This window comes from Ursus arctos, unplaced genomic scaffold (genome assembly GCF_023065955.2).
Source record: "Ursus arctos isolate Adak ecotype North America unplaced genomic scaffold, UrsArc2.0 scaffold_18, whole genome shotgun sequence".
In the NCBI taxonomy this organism is placed as follows: Eukaryota; Metazoa; Chordata; class Mammalia; order Carnivora; family Ursidae; genus Ursus; species Ursus arctos.
In genome coordinates this window covers 50,472,979-50,495,833 of record NW_026622852.1, presented here as the reverse complement: position 1 = coordinate 50,495,833, position 22,855 = coordinate 50,472,979, and the positions used below count along the sequence as shown (strand labels likewise).

Here is a 22,855-nt window from a genome sequence, read left to right as displayed (position 1 = left end):
GCTTCACACCTCTGTGCACGTTAGAAAAAAGATGCCCCCTTTAGGGAGAAGTATGCCTTGGCACACAGCTTGGTAGTGGCTTTTATGCAAAGAAAAAATGTCCCTTTCCCGCCTGGCCCTTTCAGAAGTGAAGCAGATAGTCCGGTTTCTGCCTCTGGGGGGCGTCCCATCTTGAAGGAAGACGCTCCCAGCTGTTTCGTAATCCTGTGTGAGCCAACCCGTAAGAGCTGGAGAAGATGAGGAAGGGACTTATTTGGCCCCTGGGGCGACAGGAAGTCTTCTCGGCAGAGGCGTTATCCAAACTGGGTTTTGAAGGATGTCCAGGGGTTCGCCAGCTAAGACAAGAGGTAGGGGCAGTGTGGGCCAGTGTCTGGGGACCTAATCGAAGTCATTTGGGCTAGAGAGTGAAGAGAGTGGGTGGTGGGAGAAAGGGTATAGAGCAGGAGGAGGGGAGACTGGAAAGGACTCCTTGGTGCCCACCCCCCTGGACCCCTCCTCCCGCCCTCCCACCAGTCCACATGATTACTTGGCGGGGAGGCAGGAACCTCCTGGAGGTGAGGGGAGGGAGTCAGAGGACACTGCAAATGCAGGCAGTAGAGACCAAGTGCCTGCCCAATTCAGAGCCACCTCCTCGCTTCCCTGCTTTCCCGTGGCTCCTCGCTTCCCCGTGTGGCGGTGGCCCTCCTCCAGCACCGGGGCAGCAGGCAGCCAGGCCGAGTGCCTTGTTTTCTGGAACCTCAGCAGTGGTCCCCAGCCTGCCACTCCTCCCTACTCCCTGCTGTGTCTTCACTGCTGCCTCCCCCACCCCCAAACCTGCTGGCTTCGGTCTCTGCTGGGGGTCTTCGAAGCCTTATACATCACCTCCTTCCTCTACACAGCGGGTTCTGTGCCCCCCCCAGTCCCCTGCACATCCTTCTCTGAAGACGGCCGACGCTCCTACATTCCGACATGTGCTGGGCCCGGGGAGCAGCACACAAGACTGCATTTACCCCTCTTGTAGCCTGTGGGGTGGGCCTGATGTCCCCCATTCTACAGATGATGGGCTTTGCAAGGTTCGACAGCCCCCATCCCCAGAATGACGTACCCAGGCTCCTATACTTGCATGATGGGTCAACCACCCCTGGATAGATGTCGTCCCAGACAACCCAGGTGGGGCCCAGAATGGCAGAGACATAGAAGGTTGTAGGGAGACCTGGGTGCAACTTGTGCCTGGCTGGGTCTCGGGGCTCCTCATGCAGCCAGGCCCCACCTCCTCCAGGGAGGCTGCTCTGATGCTCCCCAGCCATGCGTCCTCTGGCCCTGCAGCATCTGAGCCAGCCTGAGGTCGGCAGGACAGTGTTGGCAGTCCCTGGGCCCCTCCTTCGCCTGGCTTCCACCTCAGGGCCCACCCTGGTGCCAGGCCCTAACACCGAGGCTCCCCTCGGCCCTGAAACCAGCTCTACCTCAGAAGGGACCCAGACTCACAGAAGAATCTTGCCCACAGAGTCAGTAGTGGCAGGACCTGGTCCCGTAGCCAGAGTCTGAGTTGGGGTGTCCCCGCAGCATGACCCATCATACAGTCATACCCAGTCCCAACTACCCTGGTGCCTTGTCTAAGCAGGCTGCCTGGGTGACTCCCCTCACCGCGACTGCCACCCCAGCCCCATGTTACCGGCTGGGGAGACCTTCTCTGAGCCTCTGTTTCTTTCTCGGTACAAAAGGGGTGACGGTGGTCCTGGGGCTGAGGTGAGGACCCACCGCACTAAGGCAGTCAAGGGCCCAGTACCAGCCAGGTACACAGTAGGTGCTAGTAAGTGTTGGCTGCGCCTACATTGTTGATGAAACTGGAGCTGTCTTGAGTCCCAAAGTGGCCTCTTCCCTTGTCCCACCCTCCTCCCAGAGAGCCTGGCATCCTGTCCCCCTCCCCAGGCCAGGGTGACCCCCAGGGAGGACCAGGTCAGGGTAGTACCATTTATTAGGCGAGCTACCACGGGGCTGTCAGCACTTCAAGGCGGCCGGAAGGGTGTGGGGGGGACAATCTTGGACGAAGTTCGGGGGGCTGCGCTGTGGGGCGCAGCCGTGTTCGCAGGGCACCAGTGAGGGCTCCTGCTGGAAGCCTCGGAGGCTGAGGCTGAGGCACAGGCAGTGGGTGGTGGTGCGGTGGCCGCCGTCCGTCCATCCGGCAGGGGTCGTCCGGCAGGGGTCCCCCGCAGAGCCTGGAGTAAAGTCCGCACGCACTCTTTCTAGAAATCTGAGAGGAAGGTGCTGGGCTGAGCTGGCGGAGAAGCGTGGTGGGGGCCCCCTGAAGGGGACTGGAAACTGAGGCTGGGGGAAGCCCTGGGGGGGCGGATTCTGGCCCGGGGGGCCCTGGGCAGTCTCCCCCATCTCCTCTCTGAGCCTCAGTTTCTCCCAAACAACACCTGATGCCCAGAGGCTTCCCTGGGCTTTCAGGTAGGGCGGTGGCTGCCTCGTGAGGGACGCGGGGCTGGCAGCCTTCACTCCCCCGCACCTCGTGCTCGGGCCACCTGAGAAGGTCGTGGGGTGCGGAGGGGGAGGGGGGCCAGGGCGTCCGGAGGGAGGGCGAGGCAGGGTGGGGGTCCGGAGGGTGGGGCCGCCCGTGGGCCGAGGTGGAAGCGGCTCCGTTGCTACGAGCGGCCTTAGCAACGCACCCATTCAGCAGAGACAAAGGCGCTGTCACTTGAGCGCAGAGGCGCCTCTGCCGCTCTTGTTCCCACCGGCGCCGCGCCTGCGGGGGTGGGGGGAGGGGCGAGGGTGCGGGGCGGGAGGCTGGGGGCCCGCGGGAGCGGGGGCGCCGTCGGCCTCGCGGAAGGCCCACCGCGCGCTGGCCTGCAGGGGGCGCCTCCTGCCCACTTTGCGGAAGGGGGAGCTGAGGCTCGGGGGACCGGGACACCAGGCAGGGGAGGAGGCCCGCTGGGAGCCTGCGGTCCTAAGGACTTGGGTTTCGAATATGCCTCGGCTTACACCTATGTGACTGCCCCGGTGCCTCAGTTTCCCCATCTGTGGGGTGGGAGCTGACCCCAGCTCTGCCACTGCTCAGCTTCCCCATCTGCTCCACGGGAGGATACTTTCCCCAGGTCCCCAGATGAAAGGAGTCAGCAAATGCAGGGCTTTAGCGGAGAACCCAGCCCAGGTTAGAGCCGCACAAACAGGCCTCTTGCCCAGGCTGGGAAGGATCCCTGGGGTTGAGGCGGGACAGTGCCTGGCGGCCCCTCCTGCAGTCAGCTGTGCGCTAAGACTGGGGGACTCAGGCTGAGAGAGGCTGACCGTGGCCAGAGGCCCCTCGGCTCCCCTCGGCTGGGCTGAGTTCCCCAGACTCAGTCCTCTCCGTGAGCAGGGCCTGGGGCAGCCCCAGCCTTGCCCCGCTGCGCACAGGCCCCCATCAGCCCTCCAGTTGGGGGAACTGGGCCTGCGAGGAAAGCACGTGCTTCTCACCAGGTTTGGAACTCCTTTCGGCCCACGAGGCATCAAGACAGGGGCTCTGAGAGGGGTGCGGCCAGGAGGCTGGGCCTGGGGGGCCAGACAGAGGGGGTGCACAGAGGAAGGCAGGCTCCTTGCTCGCTGCCCCTCCTGCAGCACTGGCTCTGGGAAGGGGTCCCAAATCTACCCCCTGAGCGCGCCTGTCCCAAAGACCCCTGCACTTCCGGACAGGCCGCCAGGGTGCTCATGGGGGACTTTCAGCCCAACAGGAGGTCAGGTGGGCTCGCTTCTCAAATCGCTTCCATCCTGGTGCAGTGGGGCCAAGGGGGTGTCCAGGTGCCCAGGGGAAAAAGGGAACCCCCTGGGGTGGGAGCCATACCTGCTGCCTTGAATGCTGTGAGCTCCACAGCCTGAGGACAAGGAGGATGTCAGGGGAGAGGGCCCCACTCCTTCAGCTCCCCCTTGCCCTGGGGGCCCTCGGTGACCTTGGTGATGACTCCCCCACCCCCAGTGGCCTTGGCATTCAGGTTCTGCCCCTGCACATTCAGCACCTCCCAGCGGCTCCCGGGGCCCTACCACCTGGTAAATGAGGAATGGGGCCCCTTGGATCCCCAGAGGAAGCCCCCTGCCCCGAACCCTCCCCTAGTCCCTGTGGTTTCCCCCACCCTGTGGGACATACTTTCTAGCCCCCTGGCAAGACCCTGCCACCCCTGTCCCAGCCTCACTGGTCTCTCAGGTTCTGCAATGGAGGAGAAGGTTGTGGGGATTCTGGGGCCGTGGGTCCCTATAGGAGAAAAACACTGGAGTGGGTGAACTTTTCAGAGGGTGAGGCAGGAAGCTCTCTCTCTGCTCTCCCGCCCTGGACAGGACCTCATTATCAAAGACCTTAAGAATCCCCTCAAAGGTTTAGTCCACAGATTAATGATGAAGAAACTAAGGCCCAGAGAGGGAAGGTAACATGCCCAAGGGCACACAGCAGGTGAACTAGGAGCGGGGACTGAAACTCCTGGCCTGCCTTGAAGTCATTTAGCCCACGCTCTATCTCATCTACCCGAACCTCATCTACCCACCTGGCTTCGGGAACCCGTAAACCCCATCTGCATGGAGACCCCAGGAAGGTGACCCTGGGCAAGCCCTGCCTCTGCGCTGCGCAGCAGGGGCCCCGTTCCCAGGTGGTGGTGGGAAAAAATAAGCCATTTCTAAGCCATCCCCCAGGCCCTGTGCTGGCAGAATTCCCTGGGCCTCAGTCTTTTTGTCTTTCAGATGGGCTAATAGGATCTGCCATTGCCTTCCCAGCTTTACCTGAGCACTGGGGAAACTGAGGCTCTGGGTAGTACCCAGACTGGGGGCTGGTGTGGCCTTACCTCTGACAGCCAAGTGTCTTCGGGCTGGAGCCAAGGCTACAGGGTTGTCCTGAGCCACATCCCAGGGACCCAGGGACCTCGGGTGGGACCCTTGGGCTATGGGGCTGGAGCAGGCCTGAAACGAAGGGGTGTGGGCACTGGAATCCTGGCAGTGAGTGGGACCTCCCGTCCCAGGATCCCCACGTGCCCGCACCCACCGTGAATGACTCTGTTGCCTTTTTCTCAGTCATCCTCTGCAGGGCGCTCCGGACCTGGGGGATGGGCATCGGGGGCAGGCCTCGGACCCTCCTGACCCCCAGCCCCAGGTGCTCTGCAAGTTAGCCCTGCCCACCCCACCCCCCAGCAGCCAGTGTCCCCGACTCACCTCCCTGTTGTAGGCAGCGTAGACCAGGAAGATATATGGCCCCTGGGGACAGACCCAGCATGTGGGTGGGTGTCACTGCCTGGGACCCCCCCCCAGCTTGGCCCTGAGGCCATGACAGAGACACACCCACAGATAGCCAGACATTCCGAGACACAGGCTGATGAACACAAATCCTGCCCTGCCCCCTTCCTGCACTTGGGAGGGGACATCTGTGACATTCTATGGCACAGAGAACCAGAAGGGGCTTGCCCCACTTGACCCCATGCCTTCAGCCTCTGGCCGCCAGACAGCCTCTCTGCCCTCTTGTCCCTCTGTGCTCCCCCACCCCAACCTGCCCCATCCTCACAGCCTCATCATGGCTGCAGGAGTGGGTGGTGGGGGCGGGGGGAGGGACACCTTCCTGAAATCACGGCTGAATCAAGTCCTGGGACAGCAGATGTGTGAATGTGGGCTGATTTGTGCCTCTAGCTGAGTGTCTCTCTGACCCTTTGTCTCTTCACCCTAGAAAGTGGAAGCCAGGACTCAGCTCCTGCTGTGTGTGAAGGACTCAGCTTGGTGGCTGGGTCGTAGCTGGCTCTTCCTGCCCACACACGTGAGGACGCGGCCACTCACAAAGTGCCATCACACTTGGGGTGACAACCCTCATAGCAGCTCCATGCTGGGGGGAGGAGAGTGGATTAATTCTTCCTGTTTGATGGCGAGGGACCCTGGGGCCTGAGGCAGGGAACAGGGCAAGGAGTCCCAGGCCAAAGTGTGACCCAGCAGGTGGCATTCGAGCCTAGGCCTTCCTCAGATTCTACCTGGACGGGTAACAGCCCCGGCCCTGAGGCTCGGACTGGAGGACACAGATTGGGGTCCAGAGGGCTCCTTGAGGCCTTCTAGCTTCAGCCTCAGAGCCTGACTGCTCCCCCTGGTTCTTAGGCCCTAACTGGGTTGGTACCACCGTCCACCCTAAGACAGACCCTGGTGCCCCCCAGACCCCCACTCCAGCCAGCCTGCCTTCCCCTTGCAGCCTTTTACCAGCTCCTCACACCCAAACAAAGGCAGCTTTTCAAATCCCGCCCCAACCCCACCAGCACCTCCCTGCCTAACATTCTCCGAGGCTCCCTGGCACTCCTGGGATCACATCCCAGCTCCTTACAACAGCTCGGGGGACCCTGCATGGTCTGGCCCCCACGTCTCCTCCTGTCCCATTTCTCACTGGCTCACGTGTCCCCGCTTCATGTCTCCCTTGGGTCCCACCATGCTCCCCTGACCTAAAACATTCTTCTCTCTCATTGAGTTTGGGAATTAGCTGAGAATCACTCCCTCCAGGGAGCACTCTTTCTGCCTTTCCCCACAAGTGGCTCCTCTGTCCCCAGCTCGTCTTGGCCTCCATCATGCCACGCCCTGGGCGTGGGCTTTGGTGTTGGTCTCTCCCTCAGGCTGAGGCCCCCCAAGGCGGCTCCCGGCTCCCACACACGGGCACGCTCTCTCCAGGATGCAGCCCAGCGCCAGCCCAGAGCGCCTGGAGGCAACAGATCTGCTCACGCTCCCAGGGCTCCTGGGTGTGCCATGTGTGGTGCTTTGCCCTTTGCAAATACCACCTCTGTTGAACCCCACAAGGATCCCGTGACGTGGAGAGTAGGATCCCCTGTACAGAGATGTGGAAGCTGAGGCTTGTTTCAACTTGTGCGGGCCTCCCAACAGGACTCAGGCCCGGGAACCCCAGCTGGTTGGAAGCGTGGCTCTCCCGCCACCGGGCCCGGGAGCCCCAAGGAGCCACATCAGCCCTCAAGGAAGAGCGAACGAGGCCCCGCTGAGTTCGGTCCCTCTGCCCAGGCCTGCTCCAGGGAAGGAGGGCGGTCCTGAGGGCAGGTCCTGCCCAGCTGATGCCCTGGACACAGTGAGAGAGGGACACCTGGAGGTGGGCAGGGGGAGGAAGACAGGGAGGGATGGCAGGTGGATGGAAGACAGAAGAGAGGAAAGGCCAGACGTGGGGAGGGACCCAGAGAAGGCAGCCTGACTGCGGGACCTGCCTGGAGATGGTCCCAGGTCACACGCCATCTGACCCCGCAGGACAGCCTCTCCTCTCCTTCACCAGGAGATGTTGGCAAGGAAAGTCTACGGCTGACTGGGAAGGGGAGAGGGGTCATGCTCAAGGACAAAAGCCGGGGAGTCAGAGGTCAACAGAAAGGGAGACACAGGGGGAGGGCCATGCCGGGGGAGGGCCATGCCGGGGGAGGGCCATGCCGGAGGAGGGCCATGCCGGAGGAGGGGACAGAGAAGGAACCTCAGAGAAAATTCAGAGACAGGCCAAGAAGCCACACAAGGGGGGAGGAAAGGATGGGGAGGGGGACAGAGGGAGGGAGGCAGAGAGGTGGCACTGGCTCCACGGCTGCGGCTCTGCCCACCTGAGGGCCACTGCAGTGGTTGCATGGCAGTGGGCTGCTGCTGTCGCGGCCAGCACTGGAGGGGGTTGGGGGCACCCCAGGCAGGGTCGCAGGCTAACCAGGCAGGGCCCACGTTTGAACCCAGGATGCTCTGGAAGCGTGGGGCTGGAGGAAGGGCTCCTCTGTGTCCGGGAAGGGGTGCGGTGCTGCCCTCCGCCCCCACTGCTCAGGCCCACGCAGGTCTCGGGGAGCCAAGCTTCTTTGAGAATAGCTGGAACCCCCGTTTTTCTTCATTTTCTGGGCCCCTCTCTGGGCATGGCCTCTATGCTCCCCCAGCAGCGGTGCCTTCTTTCCTCTCTCCACTCCCACGCCTGGCCGAGAGTAAAGCATCCCCACGGCCCAGGGGGAGAAGGCGATGTGGGCCGAGACCTGGTAGTCCCTTCTGCACCCTTCCTTGCTCCCTGCCCCCCCACCCTTCACACCTGGCCTTGGCCGTGTTCGGCCCCACAAGAACACGGCATTTTGCGGCCTCCTTGCCTGCTCTGTCCCCACTGCCTCGAGCAGGGCCCGGGGCCTGGCACCTCCTAGGCATTCGGCGAACATCTGGATGAGTGACCGGGTCGGGCCTTTGCTGACCCCAACTCTGCCCCCGCACCCGCCACCCCCTGCAATCTCCGCAGCTCTTCCAGGAATAAGCCAGGCCCTGTGCAGCTGGCTGAGAACACGGACTCCGGACTTGGGCCCCCGTACTGCTCCTTCCTACCACGAGGCCCTGGGCAACGGCTTCGCAGGGTCTGTTTCCCCATGGGTAAGGCTCGTTCGGAGATACAAACACGAGCCTGTCCCGGGGTCAGAGCACCGGGGCATCTAAGTGCCTAACAGCCTCGGGCCCCTTCATCCCAGGAGAGGAGGGAAGGTCCTCAGGAGGAGCTCTGGGACACAGGGACCGTGGACAGAATTTGTACATTTCCTGAGCTTTCTTTGTCCCTCCCTGAGCCACCCCCTTTCTCAGCCCTGACAGGAGCTGGGAGGAGGATGTGTCGACAGAGGAGGCAGTGCTGGGGGCACCAGGAAGGCTGAGGGGAAGGCCCTTCTTGGACCAACCTCCGTCCCAGCACCCAGGCCCCTGGGTTGTGCCTGTCTGTGTCTATGTCTGGGCCCCCACAGGATCGCAAACCCCCTGAGGACAAAGACCTAGTCTGACCCCTCTCCGTGGCTCCCAGACACAGGACCCGACAGGCACACAGGAGGCTTCCTGCAGCCCCACTGTTCCTGCCTCATTTCTGTGGGCTGAGCCTTGTCCTCCTAACCAAACCCTTTCCTAACTGCTGTCTTCGCCAATGCAGCGAACGCCGCCCCACAGCTGGCCACCCACTGATCCCGAGGGGACAGGTCACAGGCGTCCTGCGCCCCATCCCTGGCTTCCTGCTGAGGCCTGAGGTCGCTCTAGCACCAGTCAGAGACCTGGAGCTTCTGCCACAGCCCTGAGTATCTGGACCTCAGCTCCCTCGACTGGAAAATGGGCACAAAATCCTCCCTGATGTGCAGCCTCTTCGATTCGAGGCTTGGTTCCCACTCTTGCCCTCACCCTCCTGCCTCTTAACAATGTCCCCTGGTCGCTGTTGGTGACTCCCGTGATGGAGAGGACACTCCTTTTCCCATCTCCTGACAAACCAGTCACTCCCTCTGAGCTCTACTGCATGTCAGAACCCTGGTCCCAGATGGTCCAGGGCCTGGAAGTACCTGGAAGGAATTGAGGCCCACGGCGGCGTAGGCCCAGGCCGGGCTGAGATGCACGAGCACGCCGACCAGCCAGGTCAGTCCCAGGACGGGCAGCAGGACCAGCACTGGCTTCACCGTGGCCCTGCAGGAGAGCAGGCAGGGCTGAGTGAGGCGGGCGTGGCCCAGGAGCCCCTGCAGGCTGCTGGGTAGGGCAGCGTGTGGGCGGTGCCTGGGGAGGGGTCCAAGGTGCAGACCGGGGACCGCTGCTCAGGACTTAGGTGTAGCTGGAATCTTCAGCTGGACTTGGCTGTCCCTTCTCAGGCCCAGAAGTGGTTTGAAGCAGGGGCAGTGGCACTGGGGAGATGGGGCACCAGTCCCAATCCTGGCTCAGAAGAAGTGGTGGCTGTCCACAGGGAGGGCTAAGGACTGGGCCGTGGATCCAGGGGGTGTGGAGTCCAAAGTCTTCCCTTCTCAGGGACCCCTGGGGCTCCCTGGCTTTTCGGGGACCCACTGGCTTGGGTTGCCCTGCCCTTGGCACAGGATGGAGGCAAGAGGAAGGCCAGGGGGATCCTCCTTTCAGCAGGACATGGCCCTGGAGAGTGACAGGAGTCCTTGCAGGGGTAGGGACCTAAATCCTCACTCTGAACCTGAACTTCTGGGGACTGCCTGATCTGGGGGTCTCCCCTACCTTGTCCCTACCAGGCCATCCGTGCCATCAGTACGTTGAGCCCGCAGGACGGCGGCTCGTGTCTCTATACCCTCCCACTCATCGACACTTAGGACTGATGACCGTCCCGCAGGTGACATACATGGCCCCTGCCCACCCATGGCCACACGCATGCGTGCGTGCACACACAAGCAGGGATGCATGTGCACGCATATACTCAGGTGTAGCCTTGTACCCGTGAACACACATGGCCTCAGGACCACATCCTGCCACCACGGACGCGCACAGGCTCCCATCCGCTGAGCCTCCCATCCGCTGAGTCTCCCGCTTCTGGGCCTCACCATGTCTGGATCCTGACCTGCTCCCGCAGGCAGGGCTGTGGGCTCAGCATGCGGGCTCGGCGGCGGGCGCTGGACACCGTGACCATGACCACGCAGACCAGGATGCAGGTGTTGGCCTGGAGACCGGGCATCAGTGGCTGAAAGGGCCTCTCCCTGCCCCAGCGTGACCTGCCCCGCCAGGCCCCCAGACCTCCCCGCTCACAGTCAGCACGAAGAGCACAGGCCCCACAAAGGCCCAGATGGCGTCTGTGTGCACATTGAGCCAGCAGTGCCCGGCGGCCACGTAGTCACGGGGGAACAGGGCCAGGGTGACGGCCACAATAGCCACAGGCACACCTAGGAGAAGAATGAGTGCCCTCGGGACCATGCCTCGCAGCCTGTCCTCCCCCGAACCTGGCCCCTACCCCAGAGCTGCACCTACAGCTGTCCCACGACAGCAGTGCACTGGTAGGCACGGGGAGATCTGGGCAGGGGGCTGGGTGGGCCTGATCCTTCTGGGGTGGCCTTGGAGCCCCGAGTCGCTGGGGAGCGGGACATCTGGGACGGAGCTGAGGGCTTAGGGGTGGGAGTCAGTGGAGATGGAGGGTGGTGACTGGCAGGGGGGTCATTAGGCCACGGATCAGGGAGGCGGTGCTAGCGGTGGGGAGTTGATGTAGTTGGAGGGGAAGGCGACGGATGGGCTGGGGTTGGGTTAGCTGGAGGGTGACAGAGCTGAGCCAGCTGAGCTCGTGTCAGAGGCGGGTGCGGGGTGCCTGGTGGAGATGAGCATCGGGCGGTGTTGGGCAGCAAGAGGCTGCACAAGGCAGGGTTGAGAACAGAGCAGGAGCGGGGAGCAGAGGGGCTCACCCCAGCCTGTGGCGTAGTAGAGTGTCATCCTGGGGCCCGGGCGCATGCTCACGACCACCACCTTGCTCCACAGCAGGAGGCCCTCCACCAACATCCAGGAGAATGCGACCAAAAAGAGGAGGTGCATTACGGCTGTGACAGCCATACAAGCCACCTGTGGGCAGGAGGGTGGCCGAGCCCCAGCAAGGCCAGCTGTGGGCGTAGCCCTGCTCTGGGTCCCATGCTCACGCCCAGCATCACCAACCCAAGGAGGGATCAGAGGGGAAGGTCTCTGGGCTGTGCCCTGGGCCCACCTCCACCCTTCTGGGCCTTTGTTCATCTCTGGGCCATGCTCCCCCCAGGAAATGGAGCCAAGTGAAGGGAGCCAATGTGGGAGGCAACCCAGAAAAGTCTGGTCCCCCCTGAGCTCACAAGCACACTGCTGGGTACCCACCTTGTTGGCCTTTGCCCACTCGCTGGCCATGAGAAAGCCCTCAGCAGAGGCCAGGGAGAAGGTGAGGTTCTTGTGGACCATGGTTCGCTCTGACTTGGGGACCCTGGACAGGCAGGAGTCCGTCAACAAGGACACCACCAGCAGCCCCCACCCGCTATCAGCCGCTGCCTGCTTGGGTCCCCGTGGGTGAGCTAATGGGGACAGAGATGGCAGCTCCACAGGGGGCCCCCAGCCCTGATGGAGACCCCGGACCAGGGTCTCCTGGGATAAGGATGGACATGACCGGAGCTCGACTCACCTGGCTGCCAGGAAGAGCAAGAAGGTGGTGGCCAGGGCGCAGAAGGACACACCGCAGCCCACAAACGAGAGCGTCCTCAGCAGCGACTCCTCCTCAGCGCTCCTCTGCGGGAGGGCCGAAGACCCCAGAGGACAGCAACCTCGTCACCGCCCTGACCTGAGCAGACCAGACCTCACCCCGTCCCGGTCCAGCCAGGCTCCCCAAGCCTCCTTGTCTGCGGTGAAGCAGGGATGGCCGCAGCACCAGCCAGCGAGGCTAGGCTTACATACAGCAGGCACTTAATAAGAGAGCATTTGCATGTCCTCTCCTGCTGCCTCTCCCTAACCTGGTCCTGATTGGTCCAGCTGTCACTGATTCCACAGCCCCTGAGAGCCCTGGATGAGGTGCCCGATGCAGCCACAGGGAGGGGATGGCATAGGACAACCCCCCCCACACTGAGGGGGCATGGAGCCAACGTGCAAACATGGCCATGCCCTGTTTTTACAGGACAAGTGTGTCTGATGGTATGTTTCTCTAGTGTGCTCCCCAAATGCCAAGGGCCCTGGCATTTCTGAGCCTCTGGCCCTGTCTCTCTCAGTCTCTTAGCAAGTGACCACCCCGAGTCCCTCGCCAGCTCCAGTGAGCACACCTGTCCTGCTCTTCTCCTGGAACTGGGTGTAAATGCTGGGTCCCCCCAGGGGCCTCCTGTGGTTCGGTCTCCTGTTCCTTCTGACCTCATCCCAGCCACGGCTTTACCCATGGGCTCTTCTTCTCTAGCTGAGACCTCTCCCACCCCGACGCCCTCAGCCCCATGGCCTGCCCCACCCTGTTACCCTCCTGTGCCCTCTGAGATGACGTCCCTCATCCCCTGGCTGCCCCGGCCTCTGTCTGGGACCACCTCCTCCTCCCTCAGTCCCGCCGTCCCCCCAGGGCTGGACCCCCGCCCTCTGCCCGCAGACCCCTCGCTGCTCTTTGCCCCTCCAGCTCGCTTCTGGCACCGGAGGGCACCCTCGGGGTAAATCCAGCTCCTGCGGAACACGTTCGTGTCGGTCCTCTGCCGACAGAATCGCCATCTGAGCGCATGGGCGCCCTGGGCTCTGGGATCTGACCCCTGCCCCTTGTCCCTCCATCTTCTTCCACTCCTGGGCCTGGCAAGGGGAGCTCCAGACACATAGAAGTTCTCGAATGTGCTGAGGCTGCCTGCCATTTCTAGTCTCCTTGCCTTTGCTGGGACTAGCCCTCCACTGGGAATGCCTTTCTGTTCAGCTCCTGGTCATTCTTTGAGACTTGGTTCCTACATCATCCTCCCCCACTCCTCCCTCCCGACCCTGCCGCTCTGGGACTCACCTGGGCGTCATACACCTGCAGCAGGACAGCGAAGTTGGTGCTGTGGTTGCAGAAGCAGGCGGTAGAGTCCTCGTAAAGGGTGGCCACGGAGCAGCCAGTAGTGGCCCAGGAGCCCCCTGTGTCCGGGCTGGGGGAGGGTAGGGAACAGAAGGGCTCTTGAAATGGGGTGGGGGGTGGGGGTGGGGGTAGGTGGCAAGCAGGAAAAAGCCTCTCTCCAAAGCTTGGGGCCCATCACTGCTCTGCCTCTAACCAGCTTTGTGACCTTGGGCAAGACTCTGTCCCTCCCCGGGCCTCAGTTTCCCATCTGTAAAACGCACTAACACTCTCAGGGATGATAGGGGGCCATGCGGCCAATACCAGTGATTACAACTGATTAATTGCATTCATTACTGAGCTACAGTGATTAATGTCGAGCTAAGGATCCAGAGCAGGGAGCTGGGGCTCATCTCTGACCCTCCTCTGCTCCTTCAAATGCCCAAGGGCCCTGGCCTTGGATATATCATCAAGTCTAACACCTATCTGACAGATTAGTCTCTTCCTGGGCGCCCCACAGAGTGAGCTTGCATATCTCCCATGACGGGGAGCTTACGACCTCCTCGGTAACAGATTCTCTTGCTCCAGCTTGTGCTGGAGCTGGGGAAGGGCCTGAGGCAAGACAGGTGGTGATTGGAGACAAAAACACACCTCATCCTCAAGCGGAATGGATGGCTTCAAAAAAAAAAAAAAAAAAAAAAGAACACCAAATTGCCTTATTTAAAGAACTTGGAAGTGGAAACTCACCTGATACTGAAGTTCCAGAAAGCACAGACAGGCTCCGCCAGTTTCTGCGGGAAGGCCTGAGGGCAGGACACAGGGACAGGGCAGGTGTGTGAGTGTGTATCGGGGCACGGGGCAGGTGTGTGAACGCGTATGGAGAGGAGAGGGAGACCAGGAGGATGCAGGGGGAAGCTGAGGCCTCTGAGTTGGAGGGACCAGGGATTGCCTAGCGTGAGTCATGGGTGAAGAGGTGGGAAAAAAGGCCAGTGGGGAAGCGGAGGGGAGGGAGGGGGAGGCTTGCATGCTAACATCATGTATAATACTGAAATACTGGGAATGAGCTAAATGCCCATCCTTCGGGGAGCGGTTAAACCACTGTGCCTCGGCCCTCTTGGAATGTTCTGCACCTGCTGAGATGAACAGACAGGTCTCTATCTCCCGGCAAGGAAAGAGCTCCGTGATACGTTGCTCAATAAAGAGAAAAGCTGCACATCACCATGCATAGTAGGGGCCCGTTTATATAAAAAAATGCATACATATGGTTTATATAATTCTGGGATTCCACATCAGTTTATAGAAAAAGACCTGTTCCTGCATAACCCTAGCGGGCTCTTCCAGGGTATAGCTGCGTGTGGCTTTTTGCGCATACCCCCTTGCTGGGCACTTAGGCTGTCCCAGCTGTCAGGAGCACGTTGCCGTGCAGGCCTCTGCACGTGTCCCTGGATGTTCCAACGGGGACCACCAGTGTTTCGAGTCCCGCATGCCTATAATGAAATCCCAGCTCCGCCGCTTACAAGCTGGGGCCCATCCCCGCCCCTCCGCCAAGCTCACTTTTTGCCTATGTCTAGTGGGCAGTTGGAGAAGTACATGGACGTCACTTATGTAAGGCACGCAGCATAAAGTGTGTCACAGACCACTCCCCTTTCCGTTCCCTGGACGATGATGGCGTGGCTTGTGAATGAGTATTTTTCTTGAACGTTTTTAGACCTTGGTTTAAAGGAATGAATATTGGGGTAGGGGGATGCCAACCAGGTTTAAGTGTAGTGGGGTGGCAGTTCCCAGAAGCACCCGCCCCCGGTACCTGGGCCTGGTGCTGCAGGTGAAAGGTCACGGCCGTGCTGACCTCCCCGGTTTCATCCCATACCTCAGCGGAGATGATGGCTGAGCCCACCTGGGTGCTTAGAAACCTGCGGGGAGAGAGAGAGCTTTTAAGGCCACCAGCTGGCTGTGCAGGAGAGGTCGTGACTGGCCTGGAGATGGGGAGAGGATACCCTCTGTGTCCAAAGAAACATCAGGAAATGTGCTGTGCTTGGAATGAGGGCACACGGGTTCCAGTTTCGCCTTGGGGACTTGCTACAAACTCAGTAAGCCCTGTCTTCTCCCTGAGTCTCAGCACTGAAGCCAGGCCCCCAGACAGTCGTCAAGCCAGGTTCCAGCGGCACGCCTTTGAAAGGCCCAGAGATGTTGTGTGTGCTGGGGACGGGGAGGGTTTGGTCCTGGTAAAGGCAGATTTGCCTATCAGAATGAGGGCTCTGGGATGGGATGGAGGCCCAGCCCTCCCTGGGGAGGGGATCTAGGCCCTCAGCAGCCTACTGGGTGGGGCCCACTTACCCCTGCATCTTTCTTGTTTCTTCTGAGCGGTCAGAGGCCTGGGGCTCTAGACCAGGCTCCCCTGCGGTGTGCTGGAAGACACTCGAGCTGAACCAGCTGCAGATCATGGTGACTCCGGAGAGGCCTGGCTAAGTGGGAGGGGGCCCAAGACCCCACCCTGTGACTGAGCAAGTGCCACGGGTTGGCCCAAGGGAGGTGCTCTGCCCACCTTACAGATAGGGAAACTGAGGCTCACAGAGATGAATTGACTTCCCAAAGATCACACAGTTCATAAGTGGTCGAACTGGAATTCCAACCAGCCAGGGTTCATGTGCTCAACGTGGCAGCTCTAAGGCCCTTGGCCCCATGTCCCCGGATGGCAGCAAGGGTGGCGGCTCCCTCCACCACCCACTTACAAGAAGAAATGTGTGGGGTTCAGTGCAGGAGGCTCCGCGAACACCTACTCTGTGACAAGTGCTTGTAACCTCATTAACAACCCACAAGGCATGTACAGAGGACAGTTAGAGATGACGAAACAGGCTCTGAACGGTGAGATGACTTATTCAAAGTCACAGAGGTAGCAACATGAGGGCTGACCCAGACCCCACGAGGGACCCACCCCACCCCACCCTCCTTACCCACCTTTCCCGAGGAGCCGCTTCACTTCACCGGCGGGGATACGGATGTGGCCGGGCCCCTCCGGGTGCCCGCGGGGCATCGTGAACACATAGCCCTCTGTACTGGCCTCCGTCAAGTGTGTGCTCTGCACCTCCAGACCTGGGACCAAACGGGGCTGGGTGGCTGGACCTCCGGAGGGAGGTCTTTCTGCTGGGCTGGCCCCGCTGGCAGGGTTGGCTTGCCCCCTCCCGGCCACGGGGCCAGGCCACTGTTCCAGCTCAGAGAGGCTCAGCACCTCGCCCAGGATAAGTCTGACTTCTTCAAGTCCAGGGGAGGGGATCACTGAGAAGCAGGTCCCTGGGGGCCAGGACCCGAATATCAATGTGCCACCAGAAACCACTGGGCACCCAAAGGACACAGGTTTTGCCAAAGTTCCACCCTATGAGCCCCGGTCAATCTACAAACACTCACTGAGTGTGTGTTTGGGTCTGGCCTGAGATGCAGAAATGACTCAGAAATGGTCCTGAAACTCAGAGAGCTTCAGGAGGAATGATGTCATTACCACAAAGGCACTAAGAGATATGTCAAGCCACTGGGGTGACGGCAGAAGGAGGAACTGTCAGGAGACAGCTAAAACCAGAAAGCCTTCCTGGAGGAGGTGATGCCCAAGCAAGGTTCAGAAGGACAGATAGGAGTCCGCTAGGAGGTCAGGGGAGAGAGGGCATCTGGAGGGAGGGCAGGCGCGGCCACAGGCAGGAAACAGAATGGAAGTGACGGAGGCCGAGGAGAGACCTCTGAGCCTGGGCCGCACACGGGGCCCAGCTGTGCGGGATGGGTGGCGAGCAGGCTCACCGGCTCGGGGGTGCTGGATGTGCAGTCGGGGCTGCTGGGACGTCAGCACGGAGCTCAGCAGGGGCGCCAGGCGCTGTACACTTGCCACCAGGGCCATGGGGCCGCTGACCACCTGGCAGGAGCCGCATCTCAGCTCCCTCCCGCCCCGCCCCCTGCCGCCCGCTCTGCCCGCTGTGGCGAGCACATCCCCAGAGATCCGTGAAGCGGCCTGCCTGCTCCAGGAGCTCAGGGGCTCCTCAGCGCCTCCAGGAGCAAGTCCTGGGTCCTCAGGCTGGTGTCTGAGGCCCGGCCCGATGGGCCTCCTCTGACCTCTGCAAGCCTCTCCTGAGCCACATCACCGCCTAGCCCAGGCGAAGGCCTCCCCGGGTCCCGGGTCTGCCGGCCGGTCGTTTCCAACCACACACTCTGAACGTGGGTTCGTGCCTCTCCCTTCTTTGGTCTGGTTCAGCGCTAGACCTACAAAAGGTGCTCAATCTTTAGATTCCAAAAGAGAAGCCATGGGGGGGCCGAGGCCCAGCACGGGCAGGGGAGGCGTGCAGTAATGGGACAACTTCCCTGGGCTAGGCGGGCCATCGCTGCGCCCGTTTCCGCCTCTCACGGCCTCAGCAGGGCCGGCAGGATCATCCCTGTTCTCCAGGGAAGAAAACCAGGGTTCAGAGCCCAGCTTTTCCTAGCCTCTCTACCACAGTGCCTCAGACCCCCAGTCAAACATGGGTCCACACCCTTCCCAGGATGGGTGCTCACGTCCCCAGGGGGACCACTCCGTGGAAACAGGCTCCCCCGTGGTGCCCTCTCCAGCCTATCCCCAAGCCCAGGACCCGTTCTGGCCTCTCGGGCTGCCGTGGTACCATCTCTGTCCTTTCTGCCCCAGAGACTTTCACGCCATGTCTATGACCCCTCGTTCTCTCCTTTCTCTAGGCCGGTCACTCCCGAGCCAACAGCCACTTCCGCCAAAGGACGGTTCCCACCCCCGTGCCATCTGGAGAGCATCTCTCCTGTTCTCCTGAGCGTCTGGGCTGTGTTGGAAGACACGATGGCCGAACACTCAGCACAGAAGGCCTCCCTCTTAGGGGGGTCGCCAGATTCCTGGATATGGGGGAGGTCTTTATTGATTAGTGGCTCTTATTTTCATCTGCAGAAACTATTATTCAAGAGTGGTTGTGTGTGGAAGTTCAACTTCTATAATAGATAAAAGAGGAGCTTCTGGGGCACCTGGGTGGCTCAGTTGGTTAAAGCGTCTCAGGGTCCTGAGATCAAGCCCCACGTCAGGCTCCCTGCTCAGGGAGCCTGCTTTCGCTCTCCCTCTGCTGCTCCCCCTGCTTGTGTGCTCTCGCTCTCTCTCTCTCTCTCTCATAAACAAATAAAATCTTTTTTTTTTTTTAAAGAGGAGCTTCTTTTGATGGATGGAGAGATGGAGCTCAGCAACGGTGCTGACTGGCCCGTGGCTACACAACAAGCCGGAGGCAAGGCTGGAACTGGAGCCCAGGCCTCCCCGCCATCCCCCCCTCCCCAGCCCTGCCAGCCTCACCTCGCTGACTGAGAGCCACGTGCCAGCCAGCTGCTCGTCCAGGACCAGGCTGGCCACGGACATGACACCCTGGCCTAGCTGCTCCCAGGGTCCTGTTAAGGGCTCTGGCTCCCCAGCCCCGAGGGCTGTCACCCTCTTCAGGAAGTGCACGATGGCCAGCAGCGCAGCCGGGCCCAGGGGAGCGGCCTCCTTTGCCAGGACTCTCTCCAGGATACCCAGGAAGCTGGAGGCCTCAGCCAGTGACAGGTGTCCGTGGGCTTCAGAGAGAGGGTCCGGGAGGAGCTGTGGGCAGAGCAGCCACTTACGGCCGGTCTGGCTGTTAGGAGGGATCTCCCAGGGGTCACACTTGGGCCCCGCTAGGGTCTTCCTGGTGGGCCCATGTCAAACGTATCACAAGCCCCCAGCTCTCAAGGGCTCCCAATAGGGAATATGAGCAACCCTTAATTGCTGAAGACACATTAGGTGGGTGTCCCCTTTATAGGTGAGGAAACCGAGGTGCAGGGAGGTGACCCATAGTGTCCCCAGACTCTTCAGCCCCCTGGAAGGGGGACTCACCACAATGGTGTTGGCCAAGGCATTGACTCGGCTGATAACATCCTGGCCAGGCCATGACTGGGCGTCCTGCAGCCGCTGGTACGTTTCTGCAAAGGAGGGGATGCCAGGCCGGGTCCTGAGCAACATGGCCCAGAGGGGCTCCACCCACGGTTTGCTGCTTAGGGAGGAAGAGCATTTTGACAGCTGTGTGTCTGGAGCCTTACAATGTTCTAGATGGGGAAACTGAGTCATACAATGGCCAAATCACTTGCCCAAGGACACACAGCAGGGATTCACCTCCGGGTCTGTTTGGCCCCCCCGCCCCGTCCTGTAGTTTGGGCTCCGTGGAGGCCCTGAGACTTTGAGAAGATTCTGAATTCCCAGTTTGTGCCAACTGCTCACTCCCCCTTGGCCTACACGGCTCCATACCCAGCTCTCCCTTCAGCAGAGCCCTGGGCACTGCCAGGGCACACCTGTTCGGTAGCAGCAGAGGAAGGGCCGTGGTTGAAGGCAGAGCAAAGAGCCCTCCGTACGAGATCCTGGGTTCCATGTAGGGCACTCCTCTGAGGGCACTGGCAGGGATGGGACAGGTGTCAGGGCTGTATCCTGGCTCCCCAGCAGCCCCCGTGACCCACCGGCCTGTTCGGGCCTTGAAGGCATCTGTACACCTTAGGGGGCCAGGACGCAAAGCCCCCAAGTTAGGGGGCGACGTGGGAACCCGGGTGAAGGCGCTGCAGCCAGCACAAGGCCGCTAAAGGCAAGGGGGCTAGCGGGTGAGCCTACTCAAGCTACTGGGACTGGACATTTGCCCGCCCTGCTTGGGGAGGGCGTGGCCAGAGCTGGGCGTGGCCAGGTTCGCAAGAGGTGGGCTGGGTCTGGGTCGCAAGCTCGAGCTCTGAAGGGAGCCTACAGGAGCCAGGGGGCGGGGCGTTGAGCCGAGAGGTGGGGCGGGGCTTAGCAGCCAGGGGGCGGGGCGGGGCGTACTCGGACAGAGAAGGCGCACCCGCAGGGGCGGCAGCAACGAGGGAGTGATGTCCAGGGCGCCCAGGTCCCAGCGGAAGAGCAGGCCGCCGCGTGGCGGCGCGCAGGCTCGCGCCCGGCGCAGCTGCGCGGGGCTCAGCGCACGAGCCCACAGGTGGAAGTCGGTGAGGTTGCCGCTGAAGGCATCGCGCACCGAGAAGCCTCCGCCAAGAGAGTCCTGATCCTGGCCCAGCACGAGGATGCCGCCTGCCGGCACCGGGTGGCCGGCACCCAGTCCCCGCGCCCCGGCGCGCCGCCGCCCGTCGGCGAACAGCGCCCAGCGTCCGCCGTGCTGTTCCCACGTGGCGCACACGTGGTGCCAGCGGCCGTCGGCGCGGAAGGCGGCGAGGAAGGGCGCGTGGTGGCCGCGCACCACCAGCGCCGCGTGCACGATGCCGCCCGGCTCGGCGAAGGCGCGCAGCTGTAGCGCGTTGGCCAGCGCAGGCGCGGCGAGGGAGAAGAGCGCGGCCATGTCGGGCGAGGCGGCGTCCCACTGCACGTGCGCGCACGCAGTCAGCGCCCCCAGCGCCGGCAGGGGCGTCCGCAGCCTTGCTGCCCTGTCCGCGGTCCGCTCCCCGAACACCAGCGCGGCCGTGGTGAGCGCGCCTGCGGGGACACGCGGGTCGGGGCCTCAGTGACCCCAGCTGCGCATATTCTCTGGCTACCCACCGGCGCAGGTATAGGGCCCCTTCTGGGCTTTGGGGTATCTCCCTCTATTGGGAAGGAAGAAATGGGGGCTCCAGTGCCCATACCCAGGCTGTCAACCCTCTGTTTTAGTACAGGACAAGGGAACCTGGAGATGTGATGGGGGGAAGTCTTCTGGGCTCGACCCGGAGAACTGCTACTATGGGCTCCAACTCTGGAGGTCGCCAAAGCTTCTGTCCCCCTGCCTCCTCCTCCCAGGCCCTGGGCCCACACTCACGCCTTTTCGGGGGTCTCCGAAGAGGGGCCTCTTTTTGGCGCACCCAGATGGGGTTGGGCAGCCGTGGAGCAAGGACCCCAGCTGGAGGTGCGAGTGCCAGGTGGCCAAACCTCTGCTCACAAGACTCTTGAGCCTGCCACCAGCTCAGCTGCTGCCCTGGAAACTTGCACACCCCATCTGCAGTCGCCACTACCTCCCCAGGGCGCACTGGAGCTGCAGGGTCAGAGGACAGATAGTGTGGGAGAGCAGTGTGTGGGCATGTGACCCCTGGGGTGGGGTGGGCTGTGGACACTGAGCCAGGAGTCATTCAGGGCTGAGTGCTCTGTGACCTGTGGGTCTAGCCCTTTGTTGAGCCTGTTTTGTCATGTGTATAGTGGCAAGAAGAAGATGGACACGAGTGAAACCTTCAGCCCGGGGCCCGGGATGATGGGGCTGAACCAAATGGCATCTCCTCCCTTCTTTTGCTTTAGAGGCCAATGCACCAGGTGGACCATAGACTGGCAGAGCTGGGGGAAGGGGGAGCCCCTCTGGGGCCCTCATACCAACCTGCGACCCAGGAGCTCCTTGATTCAGCTGGTGAGTTGGAGGGGGTCCCAGAGAGACTCCTTATCTGAGAAAAAAGACAGGTCGGGGCTGGGTCAGGTCAGTTATTGAATACCTACTGTGTGCTCTGGCAGGATGCATGGGAAGCTGCAAGCTCTGGGGTCAGACCTGGGTTCAAGTCCCACCCAGACTGGATCTTGGGCAGGGCGTTTCACTGCCTTGAGCCTGTCCAGTCCTCCATCCCGCCCCCCACCATGTGAGGAATAAACAAGCTGATGAGTGAACATAAAAGGTGCGGCACCAGTGGAAGCTTTTATTCTATTATCATTGCCAAAGACCTATGTCGTGTGACCTTCGCAGTGACCTCAGAGGTGCCCACTTGGAACCCAGCAGCTTTGAGTCCCCTTGGCTGCCACCCCACCCTCCCCCGTCCCCCAGTTTCAGGTACCAGGAGGTAGAGGAGGCAGTGACGCCAGGAGGCCATTCTGGAGCCAGCAGGGGCAGGTGAGGGACAGCAAGGGTCACAGATGTGGCCACTGTGGACTGAGGAAGGAAAAAAGCAAAGAAAAGTAGCTCAGCGTCCTGCCTTACTACCCCCTCTGTCATCTTCCCCCGTGTTTGGCTCCTGGACCTTACTGGGCTGGGAGCCCAGGGTGGGCTGGGTACATCTACTTGACATTTACTTATACAAAAGGATGGTCTCCAGGAGCCCCTTCTAGGACCACAGCTGGGGAACGCTGTAGCCCTGGTGAGCTGAGAACAGCTGGGGGGTGGGGAGGGAAGGCAGCAGCAGCCTGGCCAGAGAGAGGGGGAAACAGAGCGCAGGATCCCTGTTAGGCCTCCTTGTGACCTTTTGGGCTCACAGCTCGGCATTCAAGGCTCTGCCTCATGAGGCCTCTGCTGAGCTCTGGCCTCACTGGTCTCACTATCCAGCCACAGCACCCCCGCCCCAGCCCCATAGTCACCTTTCCCCTGTCCCCCAAGCTGCTCCCACTTCTCCAGGCAGCATCTCTTCTCCAGGCCTTTGACGCGCTGTCCCTCTTGCCTGGACTGGCCTCCCACCCTCAGCGGCGCCTCCTACAGGATCAGCCTGGGATCACTGCCTCCAGCCCGCACTGATGGCAGGCCTGCCACGGCCACTCGCGGTAGTGAGCTGGGGATAACTTAATCGTGGATGGTTTGGGGGTGGCTCTTAGCAGTCTGGGGGGCTTCAGGCCTCCTGGGTCTCTACTCCAGCAGTGGCCAAGCACAAATGGGTCCCAGAAAACACTGGAGAACAAAGATTGCTCCACTGTGTCCCGCCAGCTGGCCTCACGCCATCTGGAAGTCTGCAGCCATCACC

At 61.6% G+C, this 22,855-nt stretch overlaps 1 protein-coding gene across 1 annotated transcript; it reads right to left on the bottom strand.

The window, feature by feature from the left end:
* Positions 1 to 1,977: 1,977 nt before the first annotated feature.
* Positions 1,978 to 21,997, bottom strand: ADGRD2 (adhesion G protein-coupled receptor D2). The gene is made up of 24 exons (XM_044389517.3): positions 21,962 to 21,997; positions 21,517 to 21,580; positions 20,971 to 21,183; positions 20,013 to 20,654; positions 19,502 to 19,600; positions 19,050 to 19,135; positions 18,495 to 18,776; positions 16,967 to 17,078; positions 16,139 to 16,273; positions 15,518 to 15,641; positions 14,975 to 15,093; positions 13,151 to 13,305; positions 11,825 to 11,928; positions 11,527 to 11,629; positions 11,094 to 11,247; positions 10,450 to 10,583; positions 10,248 to 10,363; positions 9,261 to 9,381; positions 5,146 to 5,187; positions 4,979 to 5,032; positions 4,782 to 4,896; positions 4,143 to 4,201; positions 3,797 to 3,827; positions 1,978 to 2,504 (listed from the first exon to the last, which is right to left on the bottom strand). The coding sequence occupies exons 1-24, from the start codon at positions 21,995 to 21,997 to the stop codon at positions 1,978 to 1,980; spliced, it is 3,627 nt and encodes a 1,208-aa protein (XP_044245452.3).
* Positions 21,998 to 22,855: the final 858 nt, after the last annotated feature.